This window comes from Chrysemys picta, chromosome 11 (genome assembly GCF_011386835.1).
Source record: "Chrysemys picta bellii isolate R12L10 chromosome 11, ASM1138683v2, whole genome shotgun sequence".
Taxonomy (NCBI): Eukaryota; Metazoa; Chordata; order Testudines; family Emydidae; genus Chrysemys; species Chrysemys picta.
Window position 1 is genome coordinate 38,297,416 of NC_088801.1, and position 25,345 is coordinate 38,322,760.

The 25,345-nt window shown below is 37.9% G+C and overlaps 1 protein-coding gene across 11 annotated transcripts in view; it reads left to right on the forward strand.

The window, feature by feature from the left end:
• UBR3 (ubiquitin protein ligase E3 component n-recognin 3) overlaps window positions 1-25,345 on the forward strand; it is a 211,124-nt gene that overhangs the window by 102,037 nt on the left and 83,742 nt on the right. For 8 of the 11 annotated variants that reach the window (XM_065560743.1, XM_065560735.1, XM_065560736.1 and 5 more), the window contains 6 exons: window positions 1,001-1,142; window positions 10,251-10,355; window positions 13,994-14,167; window positions 14,443-14,475; window positions 15,569-16,029; window positions 21,333-21,421. In XM_065560743.1, the coding sequence (XP_065416815.1) occupies window positions 1,001-1,142; window positions 10,251-10,355; window positions 13,994-14,167; window positions 14,443-14,475; window positions 15,569-16,029; window positions 21,333-21,421 (1,004 nt within the window). The remainder of the gene's footprint in view (window positions 1-1,000; window positions 1,143-10,250; window positions 10,356-13,993; window positions 14,168-14,442; window positions 14,476-15,568; window positions 16,030-21,332; window positions 21,422-25,345) is intronic. The other 3 variants (XM_065560744.1, XM_065560737.1, XM_065560738.1) reach the window with 1 other exon arrangement.

The following is a 25,345-nucleotide window of genomic DNA, read 5'->3' on the forward strand; positions in this document are numbered from 1 at the left end:
ATTGTATGATTTCAGGAGAGATTTGGGAAAAAATTAAAAAATACAGGGAGGATGTTCCATACCTCAATGAATAATTTATTTTTACAAGGTGTTAAATATACCGTGTGTATTAAAAATACTTTTTCTAGTTTTTTTTAACACACAAAAACATTGTCCTGTTGTATCATCTTGTCTATAGATAAGTATATGTTTGACTCAAGCAACAAGAATCATAATTTTCTGAGGAATAAGTGGGTGAGAGGAACTGGGCCATAAACTAGCATATTCTGAAAAATTGATGCTTATACAGTACATGAAAATATAATTTGTGCAGTATTGGAACATTGTGTATCTTGGTTTCATGATAATATTGGTTTTTATCGGGTTCTGAGGGAAGAGACCAAGGCCAAAATTTGCAAATATAGATACCTAAAGTTAAATCTGATTTTTCAGAAGTTCTGAGGGAACACAGCTCCCACTGAAGATAATTCAGATTTAAATAATGAGTATTACAGATGCTCAGTACCTCTAAATAAAGTAGTCTGACTTTCAGAAGTCAAAAGCAGGTGCCTTACTTTTGACATACAAGTTAGAAAACTTTGTTCCATGCTAATATATATTATAATTATAGCTACATGGAAAAACAGATTTTGCTGAGGTGAAGACATTTCTGCAAATTGTTGTTCTTTTACGATCCTTGGAAGACTGAAACAAGCATTCTTGAATCCATTGCAATTGATTTGTACAGGTCCATTCTCCTCATGATTCAAGAGGGGATTTACACCGGCACTGGCTCCCAGTAATAATAATGAGTGACCTTTGTCAATCCATTGCTCATAAAAGAGAGATGGACACCCGAGTTTGAAAAATGTTATGTAACATAAATAATATTGCTTTGAAACTGTCAGTACCCTAAGACATAAGTAACCTGTATATTTTGATTTCGTGCTGTCTATAATAGAGCTATTATTTTAGTTCTGATTAGTGAAGCATTTAATTTTAGTCATGTTTATTTTAACAGTTTAAAGCAGAGTGGAAAATTCCCTGGAAACCCCTGGCCTCCCTACAAGAAACGAACACCACTGCATCCAAGCTATAAAGGTCTCATGAAGCTTTTGCACTGTAAAACCTTGCATATTGTACTGTTCACACTTCTTTACAAGGTACAGTTGTAGTTCTGAATAATGAGAAAAAACTAGTTTTTATTTTCTCATCTTAAAATAAGAGTGCTTAAAATTAAGTAGATTTCTTACACTTGATTTACAGTGTTCAGGTTCATATGTATGTAAATATTGATACTTTTGTACTTTAGAGAAAAAATTCATTTGTTTTTGATTAATGAATGATTGTTTATTAATTAAACTAAGGTCAAGTTGTAATATCAGAATACAGCATTTTCTACTTTTAAATTTTTTCATTTTCCTCGTTCTGTTTTTTTTTTTAGTAGCTCCTATTTTAAAATGAAGTGGAATATAAATGCATGAATTCAAAGATGTACATTATTTAAATTTCTTCAGTAATTTATTTTATGACCATGTTCATGTTCTACGATTTTTGTGTGTTTGTCACTGTCTGTTATATATATGTTACTTAGCAGTCAGGTATCCTAATAGCACCACCTGTTGTTAAGGTTGCTTGACACTTTAGTGCCCCATTAGTGTTTTCATTTGTTTATGGCTTTGCCTAACTTTTATCATTTAGGCTGAAATTTTCGTGTGTACCTCATGCTGAATTTATTTGGAAAATTTTCAGCTAAAACAGTTCAGACATTTCTAAGAATGAGGCTAGGAAAAATACATTATCATGCCCATGATTTAAAAAAATAAGTAAATCTGGCAACCTTTTCTTTTAGTACCCCCCATCCTTTGAGCAGGGACTTGAAATTTATCAAGGAGGTGTCAGGGATGTGCCTTTTGGCATCCCTATGAAAATATGTCCACATTTGGCCAAGTTATACACCTTTGAAAAATCACAGTTCACATCTGCTCAGTAGATACGTGGTAAATGTTGGCAGCTAAAGCCTATAAAGATTTCATTCACATTGAGCATGATCCCTAGGGGTGATCAGGACTTTCCCTGCAATTGCAGTTGCAGGTGCAGGTCCGGGCACTGGAACTGAGAGCTTGTATCTCCTGTATTCTCATTGCCTTTCCTTGCTGATATCCAGGCAGTGTAGAAGTTGCCCTATAGGAATGCAGAAGGGACAAGAACAGACCACGGTGGTGGAGAGTAGATTGGGACATAGAGCCTGTTGGGGTGGAAACTGGGACCGGAAACTGGTAGGAACAGGAGAGGAAAACCGGGACTGCAAGCTGGGATGCGGGGACTGGAATGACTGGTCAAAGGGACTGGGAGCAGTGAGGGGGCATGAGAGACAAAGATTGGATCAGGAGCCAGAGGAGGTTAGGACTGGAAAAAAGTGGGGTGGGAGTAGGAGGTTAGGGTTGGGGAACCAGAACTGAGGGGAAGCCAGAGAACAGGGGGAGAACTGGGTAAAGAAACCGGGACAAGGAGCGCGTGGGTGGGGAAGACAGAGATTGGATGAGGAGCCTCGGGAGGGAGACTGGGACTAATAGCCAGTGTAGATGTGTGGAGGGGAAGTAGTGACGAGACAGATCAGATGAGGACCTGGGCAGAAGTCTAAAGATTGGGGACAAGGGGGAAAATGAGAGTGGCTGGGCAGGGAAAATGGTACTAGGGCAGAACTGAAGCAGGGTGATTGGGATGGGGAGAGAAGAGGGGGAGACTTGAACTGGCTGGGCCAGGAGACTGGGATAATAAGCTTGAAAAGTGGAGACTGGGAATGGATAGGCAAGAATAGGACTGGGACACAGATCAAGGGTTGGGGAAGATGGGTGGACAGGGACAGCTTGAAGGAGGGGATGAGACAGAAGGGTCATGTTTAGGGAGCATGGGTAGAAGACGACACTCCTTTTCAGATCCTGGAGTGGAACCCAAAATTTTTGAGTCTCGCACTCTTCTCTTGCCAGCAAATATCTATGAAACCTATAGTCAAGGTGTGTGTTTCATCCTTCTCTGGTGCTGGTCTATATGGAGGATGACAACTTACTACTGCTATCAAGTTACTCCATTAGCTCAAGTAATAGAGGTCTGTGCGGTAGATCTAAAAGTTCCATCTCTTGTCTAAGGCCTGATGCTTCAGATTGGAAACTTTTGGACAACACAACTATCCACACCTGTTTTTCCTTTGTGATCTTTTTAAATAATGTTAAGGCTAGTTTCATAGTCCTCTATTTCAGTAGATTTGAACACTTTGAATGCTTTTGCTGTTCAGAGGCTCTGCACTGTCTTTAAGGAATGCATCACCCCAAACTGCTTTGTTCGCAACTGTTGCCATTGGTGGGTTCCCTGTCTTGTCCCACCGGGAAGCTCTCAAGAATCTAAAAGGAAATACTTCATTATGAGAAATTTAAACTCTCAGTGTACTTTTCTAATCAGAATATACAAATTTGCTTCTGCTAGGAATATAGGAACTAAGCAACGATTGTTTCCAAGGATTGACATAAGGGGTCTCTACTTGAGGTTTTTTGTACATTTGTGAGCTCTTGTGATTTAAGACAGCATTTATGTCGTTTGACCTTTTTGAGATCACAAAAATTCAAGTATACACATGACTGCTTTGGGAAGTATTGTATAATCTGCCTTTTGTTTCTGAATGGCATAATAGCTCATGATTATGTTTCAGTCTTCATGCTAATGCTGTCTTGAATGCAGTTCTCTCAAGACCTATTCACAGTGAGGTTAAACTATGTTTGCTGAATACATTTAAAACTGTTCAAACACCATTTAGCTAGCTAGACCAGACTGGGTGCAGAACAGTTCTTGTTATAAAAAATATTAAAATGGCATTCTGGCAGAACTCAGGGCTATAAATGTTTATAAAATAATCTGGCCCATTCACAACTAAACTGTATTTAAAACTTGTTTTAAACTTTATTGCAACAAAATCTGTTTGAGCTTAGTATAGACAGGCTTCTAGTTTACTTTCTCCTCCACCTTTTCTTGTAAATTGGGGGTTCTTACAACTGTTCTTCCCTTTGATTGAAAAGGTTCGCCAGAGGGGAGGACTTTCTGAATTTTCTCGTCTGAACTCTGTTGGCTGTGACTCTAATAATTCTCCCTCTTCAGGGGATGAGAAATGGTGTTGTTTTTTTAAGAATTCTTTTTTCCCGAATTGATAAGGGCGAAAGCTTAAGCTATCTCTTTAATTAATTAATAATTAATTCTATTTATTTTGAGAAGCTTTGTTTGGCTGCTTTTTTATGTATCTCTGAAGTCTTTTGAATATGCTCCTCATCAGGAAAAGTGAAGTTGGCTGGTACTCTCCTTGGGCCTTCTGGAAATTGCATTAGTCTGTACGCTCTTAAAAAGAGTGTCAGCTGGATTTACTAATCCTGCTTATTCTCTTAGGGTCATAAATAGCTACTGCAAAACTGATCACAGTGAGGAAGAAGGATATAAATTGGAGCTCTCATTTACAGTCCTGGTAGATAAAGAGAATATTCCTGATGATCTGGACTCCTCTGATAAGGTTATGAAACATGGACAAGGACCTTAGCAGCGGAGTGTGATGACTAATGTTTACCTGCGAAGAGGATGAGAAGCTGTTTGCCGGATGCTGAAAATCATGCTTAAACAGACTTAACGTTTTTCCAGGCTTACCTGACCTTTTGATTTGGTCATAATCCTAATGTACCCATAATGTTTGCCTGGAAAGAAAGAGTGAGGATTAGGGAACTATGTTTGTCTTTTCCATTTAAACAATATATTCACCTGAACATAATTAAGAAAAAGATTATCACCTCTTGCTGAACAAATGTACATAAAGTGCACTTGCTGAAGTTCTTCAAATTTCTCTGATAACGAAGTTGGTGCATTCCAGAGACAAACTTGCTCTTCAGTAGTCTCATTCTCTCACCACTCTTCACCATCAACTCAATTTGAATGATTGTGTACTTTAGCAGAGGTTTTTAAGTAAGAGACCAAAGTCAGCACAAATGTGGGAGCTGATCTGGAAAACAAGTCTGTGTTTCAAAAAATGAGCTCAGATCCTCAGGTTGGTCTTGACACTTATCTAGCTTCTTATAATGGTGTCCATCACTGAAACATCTGAATACCTCTCTGAGATAACCAAGATCATAATAGGCTAGTGGCCTCATTTTCCTCCATATTTCATCCAAGGCAGTTGGGCTTTTTTTGTTTGTTTGCATTTATTTATTGTTTCCCCTAGTTCTATTTCCTACCTCCTCTTCCCCCCTTTTTTCTTTGCTCTGTTTAGCTGGAACTGTGGGAAAGCTAAGTCAAATAATGAGCTTTTCACTTCAATTTGAAGACAGTGAAATTTGTGGTCATTCATATCTCCTTAGGTAATGAGTTCTTAGGAATTGGTCCTGTTGCCAAGAAAGCTCTGCCTTCTGCTCTCATGAGCTTTCCCTTTGAGTTTGACATCTTTGTTGTTCCTGGTTAATATAACTGTCAAGGGAGGCCTCTTCAAAAGGGAAATACTTTCTGAGGTATCTTGTGTTAATTCCATGGGGAGCCTGGAAAGTTAACTCAGAGACCTTGCCCCTCAGCCCAATTTCTGTGGGGAGCCAGTATAATGAGTGGAGCACCAGGATAATATGTTTTTGGTGGATGGTGTGGCTGAGGATGTGAGCTATTGAATGGTGGGCTAATGGAAGCTTTATTGTAATATTGGACTGCTCATGCCTAGGCAGAGTGAATTTTAATAGTCTCAGCCTGGAGCTCACAAAGCTTTGGATCACTTTGATAACTTGAGGCTCAGTCTTCTGGCTAGTGGAAGATGGAAGAAAAGTAATATTTGGTGCTGTTACTCTGTGTGTTCAGCAACAATGAGAAATCCAGAACGACCCTTCTGCTGCAGACTGCTCGTAGGAGGTAGTGATGTGTAGGCAAAGGAGCCAGTCTGTTGTGTGACCAGTTGTCTTGTGTGGAAATAACTTGCACAAGACCCATCGTTAACAGTGGGTTGGAGATTTTGCGCAATAGTATCAAGGTGTTATCTATACTGATGTCGAAGCATTCAAGAAAAATGAGGTACAGTAGCAGACTCCTCTAGCATGTCATTTCAGCATTTCCAGCAGTGCTTCTGAGCAGCCTTTGCTGTCTGTAGTTGAATAGAGTTTCTAGGATTGTCTGTTGATTTGCAGATGAGGTGGATAGTCTTGTTTTTCTAGTGGAGCCTTTCCTGCACGTGAGGACTGGCTGGGAGTAGAATCTCTGCTCTACCCTCATTTAATGCATTCATAGGGTATGGTGAATGAGTAATAGGGAGTGAAGTGTGAGCCAGTATTGGGTTTGTAATGTCATGCTAACCATGTCTTAATAAAAAGAAACCAAGATGGGGTTCTCATCTTCTAGGGTTCTGATAGATCAAGGGTGATGTCGTGGTTGGAGTCTGCTATAGACCACCAGACCAGGGGGATGAGGTGGACGAGGCTTTCTTCTGGCAACTAGCAGAAGTTGCTAGATCGCAGGCCCTGGTTCTCATGGGAGACTTTAATCACCCTGATATCTGCTGGGAGAGCAATACAGCGGTGCACAGGCAATCCAGGAAATTTTTGGAAAGCGTAGGGGACAATTTCCTGGTGCAAGTGCTGGAGGAACCAACTAGGGGCAAAGCTTTTCTTGACCTGCTGCTCACAAACAGGGAAGAACTAGTAGGGGAAGCAAAAGTGGATGGGAACCTGGGAGGCAGTGACCATGAGATGGTAGAGTTCAGGATCCTGACACAAGGAAGAAAGGAGAGCAGCAGAATATGGACCCTGGACTTCAGAAAAGCAGACTTTGACTCCCTCAGGGAACAGATGGGCAGGATCCCCTGGGAGAATAACATGAAGGGCAAAAGGGTCCAGGAGAGCTGGCTGTATTTTAAAGAATCCTTATTGAGGTTGCAGGAACAAACCATCCCGATGTGTAGAAAGAATAGTAAATATGGCAGGCGACCAGCTTGGCTAAACAGTGAAATCCTTGCTGATCTTAAACGCAAAAAAGAGGCTTATAAGAAGTGGAAGATTGGACAAATGACCAGGGAGGAGTATAAAAATATTGCTCAGGCGTGCAGGAGTGAAATCAGGAAGGCCAAATCACACTTGGAGTTGCAGTTAGCAAGAGATGTTAAGAGTAACAAGAAGGGTTTCTTCAGGTATGTTAGCAACAAGAAGAAAATCAAGGAAAGTGTGGGCCCCTTACTGAATGAGGGAGGCAACCTAGTGACCGAGGATGTGGAAAAAGCTAATGTACTCAATGATTTTTTTGCCTCTGTCTTCACGCACAAGGTCAGCTCCCAGATTGCTGCACTGGGCAGTACAGCATGGGGAGAAGGTGACCAGCCCTCTGTGGAGAAAGAAGTGGTTCGGGACTATTTAGAAAAACTGGACGTGCACAAGTCCATGGGGCCGGATGCGCTGCATCCGAGGGTGCTAAAGGAGTTGGCGGGTGAGATTGCAGAGCCATTAGCCATTATTTTTGAAAACTCATGGCGATCGGGGGAGGTCCCAGATGACTGGAAAAAGGCTAATGTAGTGCCCATCTTTAAAAAAGGGAAGAAGGAGGATCCGGGGAACTACAGGCCAGTCAGCCTCACCTCAGTCCCTGGCAAAATTATGGAGCAGGTCCTCAAGGAATCAATTATGAAACATTTAGAGGAAAGGAAAGTGATCAGGAACAGTCAGCATGGATTCACGAAGGGGAAGTCGTGCCTGACTAACCTAATTGCCTTCTATGAGGAGATAACTGACTCTGTGGATGAGGGGAAAGCAGTGGATGTGTTATTTCTTGACTTTAGCAAAGCTTTTGATACTGTCTCCCACAGTATTCTTGCCACCAAGTTAAAGAAGTATGGGCTGGATGAATGGACTGTAAGGTGGATAGAAAGCTGGCTAGATCGTCGGGCTCAACGGGTAGTGATCAATGGCTCCATGTCTAGTTGGCAGCCGGTTTCAAGTGGAGTGCCCCAAGGGTCGGTCCTGGGGCCGGTTTTGTTTAATATCTTTATTAATGATCTGGAGGATGGTGTGGACTGCACTCTCAGCAAGTTTGCAGATGACACTAAACTAGGAGGCGTGGTAGATACACTAGAGGGTAGGGATCGGATACAGAGGGACCTAGACAAATTAGAGGATTGGGCAGAAAAAAACCTGATGAGGTTCAACAAGGACAAGTGCAGAGTCCTGCACTTAGGACGGAAGAATCCCATGCACTGCTACAGACTAGGGACCGAATGGCTAGGTAGCAGTTCTGCTGAAAAGGACCTAGGGGTCACAGTGGACGAGAAGCTGGATATGAGTCAACAGTGTGCTCTTGTTGCCAAGAAGGCTAACGGCATTTTGGGCTGTATAAGTAGGGGCATTGCCAGCAGATCGAGGAACGTGATCGTTCCCCTTTATTCGACATTGGTGAGGCCTCATCTGGAATACTGTGTCCAGTTTTGGGCCCCACACTACAAGAAGGATGTGGAAAAATTGGAAAGAGTCCAGCGGAGGGCAACAAAAATGATTAGGGGTCTGGAGCATATGACTTATGAGGAGAGGCTGAGAGAACTGGGATTGTTTAGTCTCCAGAAGAGAAGAATGAGGGAGGATTTGATAGCAGCCTTCAACTACCTGAAGGGGGGTTCCAAAGAGGATGGAGCTTGGCTGTTCTCAGTGGTGGCAGATGACAGAACAAGGAGCAATGGTCTCAAGTTGCGGTGGGGGAAGTCCAGGTTGGATATCAGGAAAAACTATTTCACTAGGAGGGTGGTGAAACACTGGAATGCGTTACCTAGGGAGGTGGTGGAGTCTCCTTCCTTGGAGGTTTTTAAGGCCCGGCTTGACAAAGCCCTGGCTGGGATGATTTAGCTGGGAATTGGTCCTGCTTTGAGCAGGGGGTTGGACTAGATGACCTCTTGAGGTCCCTTCCAACTCTGATATTCTATGATTCTATGATTCTATGATTCTAAGTCAATAGTCAGACTCTCAGCACTGTGAGTGCATGATCTCAATTAACAACTGCATGAGTTGTTCTCATCTCATTGCTATAAGCTGAGCATGCGTGAGTGACAAAAGCATCTGGTGGGTTGTTTTTTTTGTTTTGTTTTCTTTATAACCTTACATTTCTGATGTTTTATTTTTTCTTACTATCACTGGGAGTTTGGATGGGTGCATGGTAGTAGGCAGAAAATGCATTTTAATGGGAGCAGAATAACTGCCTGTCTGTGGTACTTTATTTGTACTAAGCTGTGGGAAAGGCTCTTGCTGGCAGAGTTCTGTCTCTGAGTACTGAACGGTAAGGTAGGAGCCAGGTACTATGCCTTCCTTAATTTTTCATTTTCCCTTTTTTTCCCTCTTCGCCCCCTTTTCTTTGTAAACTTGAGGAGTTTTAGCCTTCATAGGCTTCTGCTGGAAGGAGTTTTTGGACTGTAGGAGGGGGAAAAAGGAAAACAGTCATTCTCTGTTTACATTTAAATGTCCTTCCAGCAGACTCATTCAGGGAAGTTAAGAGGACTTGAGATACCTACTTGGAGATCCCAAATCTTTTGTTTTTATAGCCTTTCAGGAGTCAGGCAAACTGGGAGATGGATACTGGGTTGGAGTCTAGAAACTATGTAGAGTTTTCTCTTGAGGAAAAGAATGGCGTTTAAGTTGTTGGGGTGCTTCAGAGTAAACATCCCGGTAAGATGAATAGGGCAGTTGACCTATCTGAGAGCTATTGTTTCAGACTGTCATTCCTTGTAGATGCAGTAGGATAGCACTAAATCAGTTCACATTGGCAGTCTTCCTTCACAATTCTAAGAGCAAGAAACTTGTATTTAAAATCAGAGCTTAAATTCTGAATGAAAGAATTGGACAACAGAAGTGTTGATGTGGCATGGTGTCTGTCTAACTGCTCTTTTTAATACATTCATTCCCACTCAGGTTTCCACTCTCAATAGGTATGGCTCCTGAGAGTATGCAAAGAAAAAGGTTTGGTATTTTCAAGCAGGTGTCTCAAATCCATCTATTTTCTCTGAAGAGCTTACTTGGAAGGGCATTCAGGTGTAAGTGGAAAAAGGCTCATGTTCTGGGGCAGCAAATCTTACGCGAACCCCTTATCTGCTATCAAAAGAAAATCTTGGTTACCTTCTTTATCTTTCAGTTTAGGTTACAGACCTCTTCCATCAGTTTCTTTGGCAGCTGTCTTTGCACTTTTCATATGAGGGTCTCAAAATGCTCATCTTCTGAGTTACAAATATAAATTTTTCCCCCTAGATATTGATGGATCATCAAAATTTGTCAGAACATGTCCTTTGCATGGTTTTGTATTTGATTGAATTGGGACTAGAAGATTCACCAGAGCAGGAGTCTGATGAAGAAGTAAGTGTTAAATGTCATTATTTTTTTGCTTTTTAATAAGGAAAGTATTATTTATATATGATCTTTAAACAATAAAATTAAGAAGCTGTAGGCATTATTTTAAAACCAAATTTAATCATGAGAATTTTAAAATTTGATTAGAGATACAGGATTGTCATTTTATCATATAACCAGGGATCAGTTTGAGGCTTCTTAATATTTCTGTTTCAGGTTACAGCAAGGCAGACAGTTAAGTGGCTTTATTATTTGTTGATGTGACTGTGATTGAACATTGCCAAATTGCTGAAATTAGCTGGTGTTGGAATTAGTTCTCTCTTGTTTCCTCCTATTTTAAACAGGTCTTCATGAAACAATATCATTTTAGTAGTCTAACCTGAAGACTTGGCACCTAATCATACAGTCCATACTTGTATGCAATTACAATTGGATTTACGTGTGTAAGCTAGGTTTACAAGATGGGGCTCTTGGTCCCAATATTTTTTTTTGGATTTCAGGACCCTTCCTTAAGATTTGGGCTATTTCCTGGGGAAATTATCTTGAGAAAATAAATAATAGCTAGTTAATAAACTTTCTTCAGGAGTGTTTTGCTTAACTTTTGTTTTAAATTAATATGTGTTTTTTGAATATCATAAGGTAGCATACAGTGGTGAAAATTAAATTAAAATCTTGTAGTGCATATGCTGGAATGGTCTGTGTAATGTCATAACATGAGTGGTGCAGTGGCTTTGGCTGATATTTAGTAAATTATTGCTTGAAGATGTTTACAGAAAATGAACTGACTATAAAGCTCACTTAAAGAATAGCTTTCAAGTACCTCTTTGCCTGTTCTCAACTTGATATATTGGTTATCATATTGGTCTTCTCACTTTCAGTATTCTTACACATTACAAAAATTATAGAAAATATAAAAGTTGCAAAAATTATCAAATGAATTCACAACAACAGGTCTGCAAAGGTGTGTCACAACCACAAGGTCAAACTCTTATTAAGGTTTGGGCTTTTTAATGATGAAAAGAGGTTTTTAAATCCTATCTGTATGCACCAAAAAAACCCTTAAACAACGAGATATTCAGAGAATTCATGGCGATCAATAATATTCTGCTAGCTAAAAACAAACAAAAACTCCTACTTGTTCTATGAAACTAGAGTAGGTCTGTCTAATTGCACAATATTAATCTTCACACCAACGCTTAGTCACCAACTGAAGGCTACACAAATGAAACGTAGTAAAGATACCTTTTTTTTTTTTTTTTTTTTTTTTTTTTTTAGTAGTTTTAAAATTGAGTATCCCACGTCTGGGAGGATTCTTTACAGGGAGGATATCGTAACGGTAGGCTGAGAGCCATTCGGGTTGTTCCACATGGTCAGGTCCCTGTACCTGCACAGAGTCCATTGGCCTCAGTGAGACGCCATGTGGATGGAAAAAGTAATGTGCAGGATCAGGGGCCAAGGTAAAATTTCCATTTTCCATGGACTTTTGAAAAAGTTAGAATCAAATTATTTACTTTAAAATGCTTCTATAACTCCCAGTGGCTGGAAGTTGAAGCTTAACAAGTTCAGACTGGAAGTGAAGTGCCTTTTTTTTAGCATTAAGGGTCATTTATCGTTGAAACTACTTAACAAGGGATATGGTGGATTCTCCATCACCTGAAATCTTTAAATCAAGATTGGTTGTCTGTCTTAAAGACAGACTGTAGTTCAATCACAAGTTAAACTACTGTTACAGCAGTTTCCTAGGTATAATTCTATGGCTTATTTTATGCAGGTAGTTAGACTAGCTAACCACAATGATCTCTCTGCCTTTAAAATCTGTGAATATCTGAGAGCAGAATTTGGCCCCAGACATTACATAAAGGAAGCAAAATCTTAAGTGTTTTTGTTAATGAATTTCACAAACAAATTTTATTCCCAGAACCATACTGTTCCATTATTTAATGTAATGTGCAAACAAGGAAATAAATGAAGTGAAGCTATATTTTGGATAGCTTAATAAGAAACATCATATGAAAAAGGAGAAAGCACTTAGGACAGAAACTCTATTTTTAAAAACCTGTTTTTAAAATGGAGATAAAGTGGTGGTGGATGAGAGGAATTTACCATTCCTCAAATTTACTTGACAGCATTACAGTTCCAGAACAACAGTTATCTTAAACCATCACGCAGTTTTTGTATAGGTGAACAACCCATTTAGAAAAATACTGAAAACAGCATCCAGTTTAGTGTGGTTAAGTGAGAAATTTTCATGGAGGAATCCCATTAACTATTGGAGAAATCATTGTCCTTTACCCATGTAACTGTCAGCACTGAAAATACTGAGGTCATAAAACATTAGTACTGTAGATGACGATATCTAGAATACTGGTGAAAGGGACAATATTTGATAAAAATATATAATGGCAGCATAATGAAAGACTATTTGACCTATGCAGGGGTTCTCAAACTTCATTGCACCATAACCCCCTTCAGACAATAAAATTACTACATAATCCCAGGAGGGGGTATCAAAGCCTGAGCCAGCCCGAGCCCCCAGTGTGGGGACCAAAGCTGTAGTCCAAGGACTTCAGCTCCAGGCACAGGGCCTGTAACCTGAGTCATGATGCCCAGGGCTGACGCCCTCAGGCTTTGGTTCCAGACACCAGAAAGTCTAAGACAGCCCTGGCAACCCCATTAAAATGGGGTTGGGACCACTTTGGGGTCCCCACCCACAGTTTGAGAACTGCTGACCTAGAAAATATATATATATTTTTTTGTCAAAATGAAAAGCATTAGAAGGCAGCGATATACCATTATTTTGAAGAAAGCCATTGAATTTCACATTACCTTTTCCTGTAAGAACCTAGATAGATAGCTCTTGAATATATGTGGTTCTGTGTAGGTCAGCTAGTCCGTGCCCCTAACTAGTGCAGGATTTTTCCTTACGATATATTTTTTTTCATTGCTTTATCCAGTTCTGTTTTATATGACTCAGGCACCTGGACTTCTGCTATTCTCCTTAGAACAGGAGTTCTCAAACTGGGGATCGGGACGCCTCACGGGGTCATGAGGTTATTGCACAGGGGGTCGCGAGCTGTCAGCCTCCACCCGAAACCTCGCTTTGCCTCCAGCATTTATAATGGTGTTAAATATATAAAAAGTGTTTTTAATTAATAAGGGGGGTCGCACTCAGAGGCTTGCTATGTGAAAGGGGTCACCACTACAAAAGTTTGAGAACCACTGCCTTAGAAGATTAGTTTACCCTATACTAGAGCTCACAGTTAGAAATTTTGTCCCATTACTCTCAGTTCATACCACTTTTTTCTACCCTGAAGAATTCCTTTCCTCCTCATGAGTGCTCTTTTTATATACTTATAGACGCTTATATTTGAACAAAATATAATCTTTGTACATTTTTTGAGGTTCTCAGTCCAGCAGTCTGTCACTAGCATTTTTGAAGATCTGTATAGTTTTTACCGAGGTACATATTCCAGTGTACGGTTCCCTTTTACTACAGAGATAATAATCAGCTTTGGTACAGTTCTAAAAGCAACATTATTTATCATAGTCTATAAAAGAAATATCTATCTAATAGATATATATATAAAAATAAAATTTACACAAAGTTTTTTCCATTGATTTGTTTTTCATGGCTATTACTCTAGGATTCTGTTGGTGAACATGAACGTTGCCATGACAGTTGGTTTCCAGATAATAACTTGGTGTCTAACATGCGTCACTTTATTAACTATGTTCGAGTGAGAGTACCAGAGACTGCTCCAGAAGTAAAGAGAGAACCACCTGCAAGTACCAGCTCTGATGGTTTAGCTTCTTCCCAAGTAAGTGTAAAGAAATCCCAGGTTTTTTGCCTTCTGTAATAAGAATGCCAGAAAGATGTAACTAATATATTGATTTTTTTTTTTAAGACCATTTAACTTACCTTAATATTGATTAGTTTTATAAGTTTCTCAGGAGTATTTTTCCTCACCAATACTCCTACATTATTTCTGTGGCAGGATTATTCCTAAAGTGTGGAAGTTATTTCAAAACATACCTTTTTCCAAATGACCGTTTTTAATTCCACCCTCTTTTTCCTCCCTGCCCAACCTACCAGAGTCCAAGGCGGTCTAAGAGCCTTCAAAGAGAGGTAGATTTGTGTGCAGTTTGTATTCTAATGCCCTTAACTGGCAACATGGCTTTAACTATGCTCACCATAACTTCCAGTGAAATCCATTAATTTCTGAGACTTTTTTTATTTTGCAAGTACCTATGCATTTTGTCAGCCTCTCATTCTTAAATAATAGACTAATAGACTTGAATGACTTAGAATTTGAAGATGGCAAACTAATGTTACTAACATATAATAATGTTCTGTTGTCTAGCTTCTCGTATCTGAATAATCTTAACTTATTAATGTGATGTAGAAAGTGTATTTGAAATGATTAATGGCAAATTGGTTTGTTTTTGTGGAAGCAGAATTAATTTTTACAAACTGGAATCATAAAATATGTATAACCAGTATATAATCCAGTCTTTGTTAATGTTTTTACGTAAGAACACCAGATTTAAAGAAAGCTACAGCAATGAAGTATAGTTTATATAGTAGATATTTTTGTGTGTTAGCACAACATTTTTTTTTCCCAATAAAAATTGGCCATGATTTAAAACAACAACAACAACAACAAACGTGAGCACCTAAATAGACTCCCCATTCCATATTTCGTCACCTAAATAATTGGCTGCTGTTGGGTGCTCAGCTTTTCTGGAAAATGTGGACTAAGTTTTTAAAAAAATAGGATCCAAAAGTTAAGCTCCGAATGCCACATTTAGGCACTTAAAAAGTAACTTGATTCTCTATAGTTTTGATCACTCAACAGCTCACTGAGTTCAGTATCTTAATGTTAAATATGAAATTGATTATTTGCTGTTCAGCTAAATATATATATATACACTTTACATTTTCATACCTGGCTTTTTATATTTATGAGTATAATCAATATGTATAAAAGCATGTTGGACATGCAGGAGTATTTTGAATATAGAAATATTTTTAAATTATGGCAAAATAACTAATTGCTTGGGAAGAGGAAATTAAAGGCATAGGAATGGCTTCATTGTTTTTTCATTAGCTAGCTGTTGGAAGCTGAAAAGATGTTGCATATAGTTTTGCAAAATGATTATTGTTGATTCTTGTACTCCCTTTTATTAATCCACTACAAATAGCTCTTTCTTTTTTTAAGAATTCAGGGACAGCTCAAGTGTTCAGCTTGGTTGCAGAACGTAGAAAGAAATTTCAGGAAATTATCAATCGCAATAGTAGTGAAGCAAGTCAGGTAGTTCGTCCCAAGACATCAATGAAATGGTCAGCACCTGGTGCAACACCACAGCTAACCACAGCCATTCTGGAAATCAAAGAAAGCATATTGTCCCTGCTAATCAAACTTCATCATAAACTCTCAGGAAAACAAAATTCTTATTATCCTCCATGGTTTGATGATATGGAGGTTTTAATCCAACCAGAAATTCCTAAATATTCTCATGGTGATGGGATGACAGCAGTAGAAAGAATTTTATTGAAAGCTGCAGTACAAAGCAGATTGAATAAACGGATCATTGAAGAGATATGCAGAAAAGTGACTCCTCCTGTACCACCAAAAAAGATTAGTCCTGCAGAGAAGAAAACCTTGGACAAAGAGGAAAGGTAATATATTAAAAATAATATGGGGCACACTGGGGGGGGGGGGGTGGTATGTACCCCTGTCTGTCTGATAAATTGATCTATCTCTTCGGCAGTAATCGCTAAACCAACAAATAATTTACCAAAAAATTTAAAATCTTAAATTATAACTCTAGTTTTCAACAGCCAGTCCTGCAAGCTGCCTGATTAAAGTGTGTGTTGAGTGTCATCAGCACCTTGCAGGATTGGGCCTTTACATGAAGAATTTCTTGGGGAAAAGTTTCCTGCTATGTGTATAACTAATGATGGTTAGCATATGTTCTTGTTTTTGTAACACTTGTCTTCCCTTTCCTTAACTCTTCCCATTGTTCTTGGTCATCTCTTGTCATGTTATATGTGAGGTCTTTGGATTGGGGATCATGACTTTTGTCTGCATCAGTGGTTCTCAACCATTTTTGGTCCATGATCAAAAACATAGATTCTAGACATTCAGGGCTACAAAATAAAGAACTTTAAAACAGACACCTTTTAATGTCTAGAACAGCTGTTACTATCTGAAGACTTTCTCTCCTTTCCTAGGCTTTGAGCCAGCTGTACTTTTGGGAGGATGGAAAGGGAGATAAATTCTCTACATTAGCAAAGACAAGGAAGAAACTGTTTCCCTGGCAGATAGTTTTTTTTTTTAAATAAGGCAGTTTGAAGCTGACCATGGGCTTGCAAGGCTGGAATAAGATCAGGGGAGATGAATTAGTGGGCACATAATGACATTGTATGTCTGATAAAGTGCACAGTCGCATGTTTATTGTCTCTGTGTATACCTGTGTGTATATTGTAGCAGGAGAGACGTAACTTCTGTATAAAGGTTGTCTAATATATTTTTCCTACCTTTTTTTTTTTTTTTTTTTTGGTGGAACACTAGTGTCTCCATTGCTTTCGGTATGATTTTGAAAGTTGGCAGGAGGATAATCCTGCCTATTGATGTTCCCATCAAAATCTGTTCAGATTTGGCAGAGAGAAGCTTTCAAAAATCGCTGTATGCAGTTTGTGTTATGCCCAGAAGACCATGCTAGCGTCTTGCTACTAAAATTGCTCAACATTCAGTGCTTTCCAGCATGTCACTCATGCCACAAAGAATTACACTTCTGGATGGGGCACAGTCACACATAGTGTGTTTTTCCTTCTCTCTCTTTCTCTCTCTCTCTCTCTCTAAAGTACTTGAATAGAACATGTTAAAAGAATATTAAGTGGCAAAAAATAGTATGTGATCATGTAATTGAAGAGTATCTTAGTGCATATGCAGATAGGGCAGAATTAAGGTTGTATGAGGAACTTCTGATGATCTACTGTGCAACCTAAATAACATTAAGTAAATAGGGGATATTTTTGTGTGTGGTTGTATACACACCTACACACAGAATATCACATCTGAATTTATTTTTGGTTTATTTTATTTGAAGAAAAATGCATTTCCAGTAACTTTCATACAGTTACATTTCTAGTAACTTTTGGAGAACCAGAGAGACTTCAGTGAAAGATTAGATCATCTAGCAGGTCAGTTTGTCCTTCATTGCTCAAGGAAACATTTTTCTTTTTTTGAAAAGATCAGCTTTCTTCTGAGCTGTTCCATCTTCAAGTGGTTTACTTGTCAAGATAATATTGGTATGAACATAGCTGAAAGAAATCCAGAAATAGAATGGATCAGCCTGATCCATTTTTTCAGTCTTTTATAAAAACTATACATTTCCAAGAACATAAAGTGTGTGTGTGTACATAGTGTACTTGTAATTTCAATTTGTTTTAAAATGGTTTGGGAAAGTTTAAAAACAACAACAACAAAATTCATTCTATTCTAGTTGAATACAATATAGACCTTAAGAACTGTAGGATTCTAAGACGTACAGCTTTTAGGCACTTCAAGAAAAGCTATACTGGCTGGAGTGGCAAAGAAGAAAGCTGGTCTTTTCAGAAAAGACCGGTGTGACCTTGAGCAAATGATGTTTTATATAATCTATTCTCTCACTGAAGTCTCTGTGGCTGCTTAAAATTACTGTGGGCTTTAGACTCATACAAAACCCTAATACTAGAAGTGTATTTTTCTTTAAATAAAATAAACCCAAAATAAATTCATGTTTTTACGAACCATATTATCTAAATACCTTGACTAAATATAAAACCAAAACTAAATATAAACTAAACACTACAAAATAAAAATTAAAACTTTTTTCAATCATTCAGTGAACTAAAGAAGAAACTTTTGAATGTGAAACTTGCTTTTTTAAAAATGTGCTGATCGTCTCTTTAAAAATACAGTGCTGCACTTAGAAATACTTATGCCTCAGTTGTGCAACTGAGGATTCTTCAGTTTACACAGAGGGGAAGAGAGAATAAGTGAAACAGAACTGTATTTTTCATGTAATAAAGGATAATTTGTGCTTTTTCTCTGTAAAGGATGTGACATTTGAGCAGACATGTTCTGAATACTTTTATGTTGAATAAAACTCAAAGGATCACGTGATGATAAAAAATGATAATTTCCAGTTCTTTGTCATCCAAGTGACTATTTTTCCACCTCCTTGAATCAGTGATGATGTTTGCAAAGACTTGAAACAAATTTTCTAACAGGCAGTACCTTGTTACAGTTTAGAATTAAAATGGATCTAATCTGATGACTGTGTGAGCAGCATGAATCTAAGATTCAATTTACATTTGTATTTCAAGTCTAGTTTTGTAATAATGAAGATTGAGCAGGCAGTGTTTGAGCACTCAGTGATGACCCATTTCTAGTTACCTCAACCTACAAAGACAAACTTGGCATCTCCCACATGATCGATTGTCACCATAGAAACTAAGACATAGAGTTAGAAGAGAGACTGAACTGCTTGCAATATTTTTCAGCCTCAGTGTCTTAGGCCCTTGGGCCATCACGGAAAATTACTGAGCTGTACTGAATCTGTCAGAGTTTGTTTATGTCTCCTTATTAAGGTTCTCTATTTACAGTCAGACTGTTTTAGTAAAAGCGAAGCATAGGTTGAGGAAAAAATTCCAGGGAAAAATTACTACAATAATTCTAATAAGAGGTTGTCTTACATTACTGATGCATCCTCTAAAATAATCAATCTTAAAATTGTGTAAGGAAATATTTTTAAAAAGTGGTGACTTTTCAATGTGACAAATAATCATGTGCACATGCGGCGATACTTGAATTCTAAAAATGCCTAAGAAAATTGACTAAGTTAAATAATACTTGCCCAAGAAAAACAATTACTAATTACTCTTGCCCTTTCTTAAAACTATATTTTACTTAATCAGTGTAAATAATTTCATTATCAGGGTCCTATTGAGACACCATACAATTCACTGTGATTTAATTTTCAGGGTAACTTTTTGTTTACTTTAAAACAGAAAATTTTATATATTTCCATATAATGCGCGTGTATGTCATTTTTCTCAGTAAATGGGAAGGGGGGGAAGGGGAGGTTGGGCAGCCAACAGAGAGCCTAGTGACTGACTCCTCCAAATACTCAAACAATTAATAGGTACCATTATACTTATTGTAATATTTTTAAATGCATCTTAAAATAAATTAGTGAGTTTTCTTTGTTAATATGACCATAAACTGTGTAAAGTCCTTTTCCAAAACATTTCCAAAGCAAACTTAATTTTAAAAAATAAACTGGAATGACAGAACAGCTAATATCCCAGCTATAGAAGCTCATTTCAGAGATTTGTTTATTGGCTCTAATTAATTTGTTTGTGTTTTTGGGTGGGAAAAGTGTGATGAGGAGAAACCAGACCTGTGAAAGATAATGAGCAGGCAGCACTGGAATTTAAAGGCCACTTTTTTCCCACCAGTGTAAGCAACTGCTGTATGAGGTTTTTCAATACCTTACCAATTATTTTAATCCTTGCTATCACCTTTGGTTGAAAAAATAATTCAGTCTTGATTCTAGTGTTCTCTTAGGGCTCTTTATGAGCAGAGTTTGGATATTTTCCCAGGCTGTTTTATGCTGAATAATTTATACTAATTTTGTGATGACGATATAGTCACATGAACTTGGAACCAGTTAGTAGGTAGCAACTCAAGAAGAGCATTGATGATCTTATGGTTAAAGCAGCTGAATAATACCCAGGACAATTTGGTTCTACCTCTGGCTCTTCAATGAACTTCCTTTGTGATCTTGGGCAAGTCACTGAAACCAAAATTCCCTAGGTGACCACTAATTGTGTGGTACTCCTTTTATGGGGCTCAATTTGAGACACCATGATCATGATTTTCAGAAGAGCTGAGCACTCACAACTGCAAGTGAAGTCAGTTGGAGCTGTGGATGTTCAGTATCTTTGGAAAAATCAGTCAAGTTTGCTTGAGCAGGATTAATTTTAGTGTTTCTTAACTTTTGAATGCTTGATGTTGCAACCTTAGCATCCTTTTATATATCTTATAATACATTTTGTACATATTTATAAATGGATAGCTAAAACAAGAATTTGGTGTTTGTTCCCTCCTCCTACTCCAGGTCCTTTATCCTCTTTTTTCCCTGACCACAGGCAATAGCAACAAAACTACCTGATTTGTATGCCGTTTTTTGGCCTGGACTAGTAAATTTTAATCACTATTTGCAAGGGTAGCAGAAAAGTATGGACACTAGAAGATATTGTGGTGTGTTTATACTGATGCTGCCATTTTCCTCCATCTTGCTTCCATTTTCTGGGAGTTGCTCTTCCCTGATGTGGTACAAAAATAACATTCAAGAGTAATGTCCTTATTTCTTCTATACTGGTAAGTCCTGATTAGATCATCATCCTTTGGTTTTGTTGGCTGGCATTCATCCCTTCCAGTGCAACCAACAAAAACTACTCCTTTTTTATCATCAAGAATCACTTCTAGGGTATTAGATTCCTCATTTGTCTGTCTAACAAATTAATGCAAAGAGGGGACTGTGGTAAACCTTGTGTCGCAGACGAAATTGTGTGGTGTGCTAACTGCTGTGCTATCAACCCAAGAAAATAAATGTTTAACTCTTCTCTCACTGTCGTGGGCGGCTCTGTTTTTTGCCACCCCAAGCACGGCAGTCAGGCGGCCTTCACGGATTCAGGGGCGTTTCAGCGAGTGATCCCGCGCCTTCGGTGTACCCACCGCCAAATTGCCGCCGAAGCCGCGGGACCGGCAGACCTCCCGTAGGCATGCCATCGAAGGCTGCCTGACTGTCGCCCTCACCGTGACCGGCACGCCGCCCCAGGCACGCGCTTGCTGTGCTGGTGCCTGGAGCCGCCCCTGCTCACTGTTATACCAGTTTCTCCAGTAAATTTCTAATATCTCTTTCATGTAGACGACAAAAGGCCAGAGAGAGGCAACAAAAGTTGCTAGCTGAATTTGCTTCAAGACAGAAAAGCTTCATGGAAACTGCCATGGATGTTGGTAAGTTGTATTACTTATTTTATTGTATGTAGTTAAATTATTTTTAAAAAGTCTCTTGTAGCAATTTCTGTGCATTTGATGCTCCCACAGATGCTTACAAATGCAGTTTCTATTAAAAAAAAAAAAAAGCCGCTGCTTAATAAGATGCCCTTTATAAATTACATTTCTTGGACTTCAAATAATTCTTCATACTGTGCACTTACATTGTATAGCTACTTACATCCTAGCACCTCCAAAGTACTTCACAAACACTGAACATCACAAAATTCCTGTGACAGACAGACACATTCTGTACTTTTTACAGATAAACTGAGACAAAGTAATAGTAAGTGGCTTGACCCAGGAATTGAATCTGACTCCCAGTTCTGCTCTCTCACCACCTGACCATGCTCTCTACCAAATAAAGCATAGCAATCATGAAAACTTCAGGAGTTAGTTTGTAGAACTGAGCCCAACCATCAATAAAGGGCAAATAGTTTTAACTCAGGGTGGATAAAAGTTGATGGATTTAAAAAAAAATTTAAATTTAATACATTTTTCTTTTTTAAAATAAACCCATTTAAAATTGAAATTATGACAGCCTATGTTAGGCCTAAATTTACTGTAAACTATTAAAGTAATTTAAATTAAAAAAGCTGCAACAATGAGCCCTCACATGTTAATAGTTAAAGGATGCTGCTTTTTTAATTATATAGAGAATCAAAAGGAAAACATCTTAACTTTTTGAGGTCAGCTCAAGCTTGATAAATCTATCACGATGTCATGTACTGCATTACTATATCTGTTATTTTCAGACCATGAAGTGAATACTGGTATTTACTTTTTTCCAAATGTAAGGACTTTCAGTTTCTGTTGTGCAGAAAAGCTTTTGAATTAATTACTTTTGTTTTCAATTTAGTTAACAGATACAGAGAGAATATTTTCTTCATTTGGACTAGTTCACTCAAAGTTAAGATGACATTTTGGGGAGTTAAAAAGGCAGGAAAACTTGTTTTCCTTTTCAAATGTATAAATAAAAATCAAGTGGGAAGGGATGAGCTCTGCTAATTTTAAAAACTTGAAGGATGTGGGGCCAGATTTTAAAAAATATTTAGGCACCTAAAGATTCAGATAGGTGCCTAATGGGATTTTCAAAAGTGTCTGAGTATGTTAGGTGCCTAACTCCTATTGATTTTAATGGGAGTTAGCCACCTAACCTGTTAAAGTTTGAAAATCCCACTAGGCAGCTATTCTGCATCTTTAAGCATCTAAATACCTTTGAAAAAATCTGGTTCATGAGAACTGGAAACAATCTGTCAATTCACTAACTAAAGTCAATACTTCATTTGTTTTAATAAATCAGTTTTAAGTGCAAAAAAATGTTTTGATGATATTTTCCTTGGGTATAAAGCACATTTAAGGTAGTTTTATTTAACTAATGAAAATAATTTCAAAACAACTGCTGTTGTAAATTTTTAATTGATTTCCAATTTCAGTCCAAATACAGCTTGACACAAAACCCTACTAAAAAAACTCCTATCATTTATTTAATAAGAAATGGGTCAATTACCATTTTTTAACATCATGTAAATATTTGACTCTGAATAAATGTATAGTAAGCTATGTAATTGTTTAAATAAATTAGTATAGATATAGTGTATCCTCCAGGCTATCAAAAAGTAGATTAAATTTAGTGTAAATGTGTTGTATTGTTTGTATTACAGTATGATCATTCCCTTTTAGAGTAAATGTGGGTAGACAGTGACAAACATGACAGAGAATAGGGAATGGTATCTCTTTAAACAGAAATCTTTTACCGTTTCCAAAGTGCTTGAAAGCTTGTCCCTCTCATCAAGAGAAGTTGGTTTAATAAAAGATAAAACCTCACCCGCCTTGTCTCTCTAATATCCTGGGACCAACATGGCTACAACTACACTGCATACTGAAACACAGTCTGATCCTCAGAGTGCTTTCTGTGTTAGTAAAAATGTCATGACTTTCCATGCTTTTGTTTTAATATTAAGCATGCTCATTTTACAATTTAAAAGAATCTCTTAACTGCAACCTTGCAAACTCAGTTTTGATTGAGAGAGGTCAGAGCTCTTTCTTTCTTGTATGTAATCACCAGTAAAAGAAGTTCTGCATATTATTTAGGCCATCAGTTGCGTGTATATATCTCATTGTCTTCTAATTATACTCTCATTGAGACCCCTGCAACCATATTGCCATTTGGGTTGCCTAGATGTAATTGAATGAAACTTTGTAAACATTTGTATCTATGCACAAGAAAGAATAGAGTCCAGCTTACTCTGTTTTAACAATAGTATGGATTCTGCAGGATTTACAGCAATATATATATATATATATATGTCACTAAAGTAAGCACATACGATTCTGAATGTACTCATGGAGAAGATCTATGAATTAAGAAAGTCATTTTTATATGAGAGAGACAAGGTGGATGGGGGTAATATCTTTTATTGGACCAATCATCTCTTGGTCAAAGAGATAAGCTTTTGAGCTCCACAGAACTCTTCTGCAGGTCTGTGGAGCTCAAAAGCTTGTCTCTCTTAGCAACAGAAGTTGGTGCAATAAAAGATTACCTCACACATCTTGTCTTTTTCATATCCTGGGACCAACGTTGCTACAACAACACTGCAAACAACTATCTTTATATAGTCACATTTCAGAGTAAAACTGCCAATATGATATCTGTTGTAATCTCCAGAGCCTTGTAACTCCCCCAAATGGCTACTTTTAACACTTCCTCCTAAAACAAAGTTGTTATGTGATGACATTAGGCTTGGTCATTGCCACTCCATAGCGGTGCAGTGTCGCAAAGTTACAATGTTGCATTCACATTACAAAAAAATTTGGGATATTTAATGTCCTACAAACTGTAATTAGCAAAGCTCAAGTCCTCTTCAAATTAATAATGTCTTCTAATAAATTGTATAGATACTTGTAAATAATTGAATAAACGCTTAAGTGAATTGGTAAAAACTATTCCAGGCAAACTTCTAAACCATTGTCTCAAATATACCTTTGTCTTCAACTTGACATATTACATAATTTTATCATTTGTAACATTATGAATGTTAAATATCTTGTGTTCCTTTAATAGTTTTATCAATTTGGAGTACTCAATTAAATGTATATGGCAATGCCTCTCGACAAGTGGGAATTATCGGTGCTTACTCAGTTCTTTCCTAATATGCTGTGATTCTCAGCAGGACATCTTTCAGTCCTTGAAGCAGTGCTCCTTAGTGAAGGGGAAAAAGTGCACATTTTTAAAGCAAGGTGACACACATTTCCTAACACTCAATCTTCTGAAGCCAGTTAGAAAAATAAATTAGTTTTTACTGGTCTCCTGAGAGCACACATGCTGGGTCAGGGCAAAAGATATTAGTGTGCTAATAGTTGCTTTGATGCTAGGGGACCACCTTGACACATAATGTTCAGCAGGAGGAATGCTGCCTACAGTTAGAATTGTAAACTGCATTTAGCATGTTTAGACACCTTTAACTAGCTCTTTGATTTCTGAATCTCATGCACCTAAACTCAGGAGAATACAGAATGAAATATAATGTCAGCAAGGTCACTGTTAAATTCTATAATAAAACAAAGCACCAGATGTTTATCAAATTGGTTAAAGTTTGTACTAGGCGGAAGTATATGTTGGGATTTTGTTTCTTGGGGCACTCAGTTATGTCGATACAGGGCCAAACCTTGAGCGGTGCTGAGCAACCACAGCTCGTGTTGAAATGCATGGGACTAGTGGATGCTTTGCACCACCGAGGATATCAGTCACAGATTTAAATGCTTTCTTCGTCCCTCAGTAATATTTAGTGTTAACTTTATTCTCTCTAGCTACACGGGGTTATAGTCCATTTATTTAATAGTTTTGGATACACGTAAATCTGAGGAGATGATGGAACACTTAAA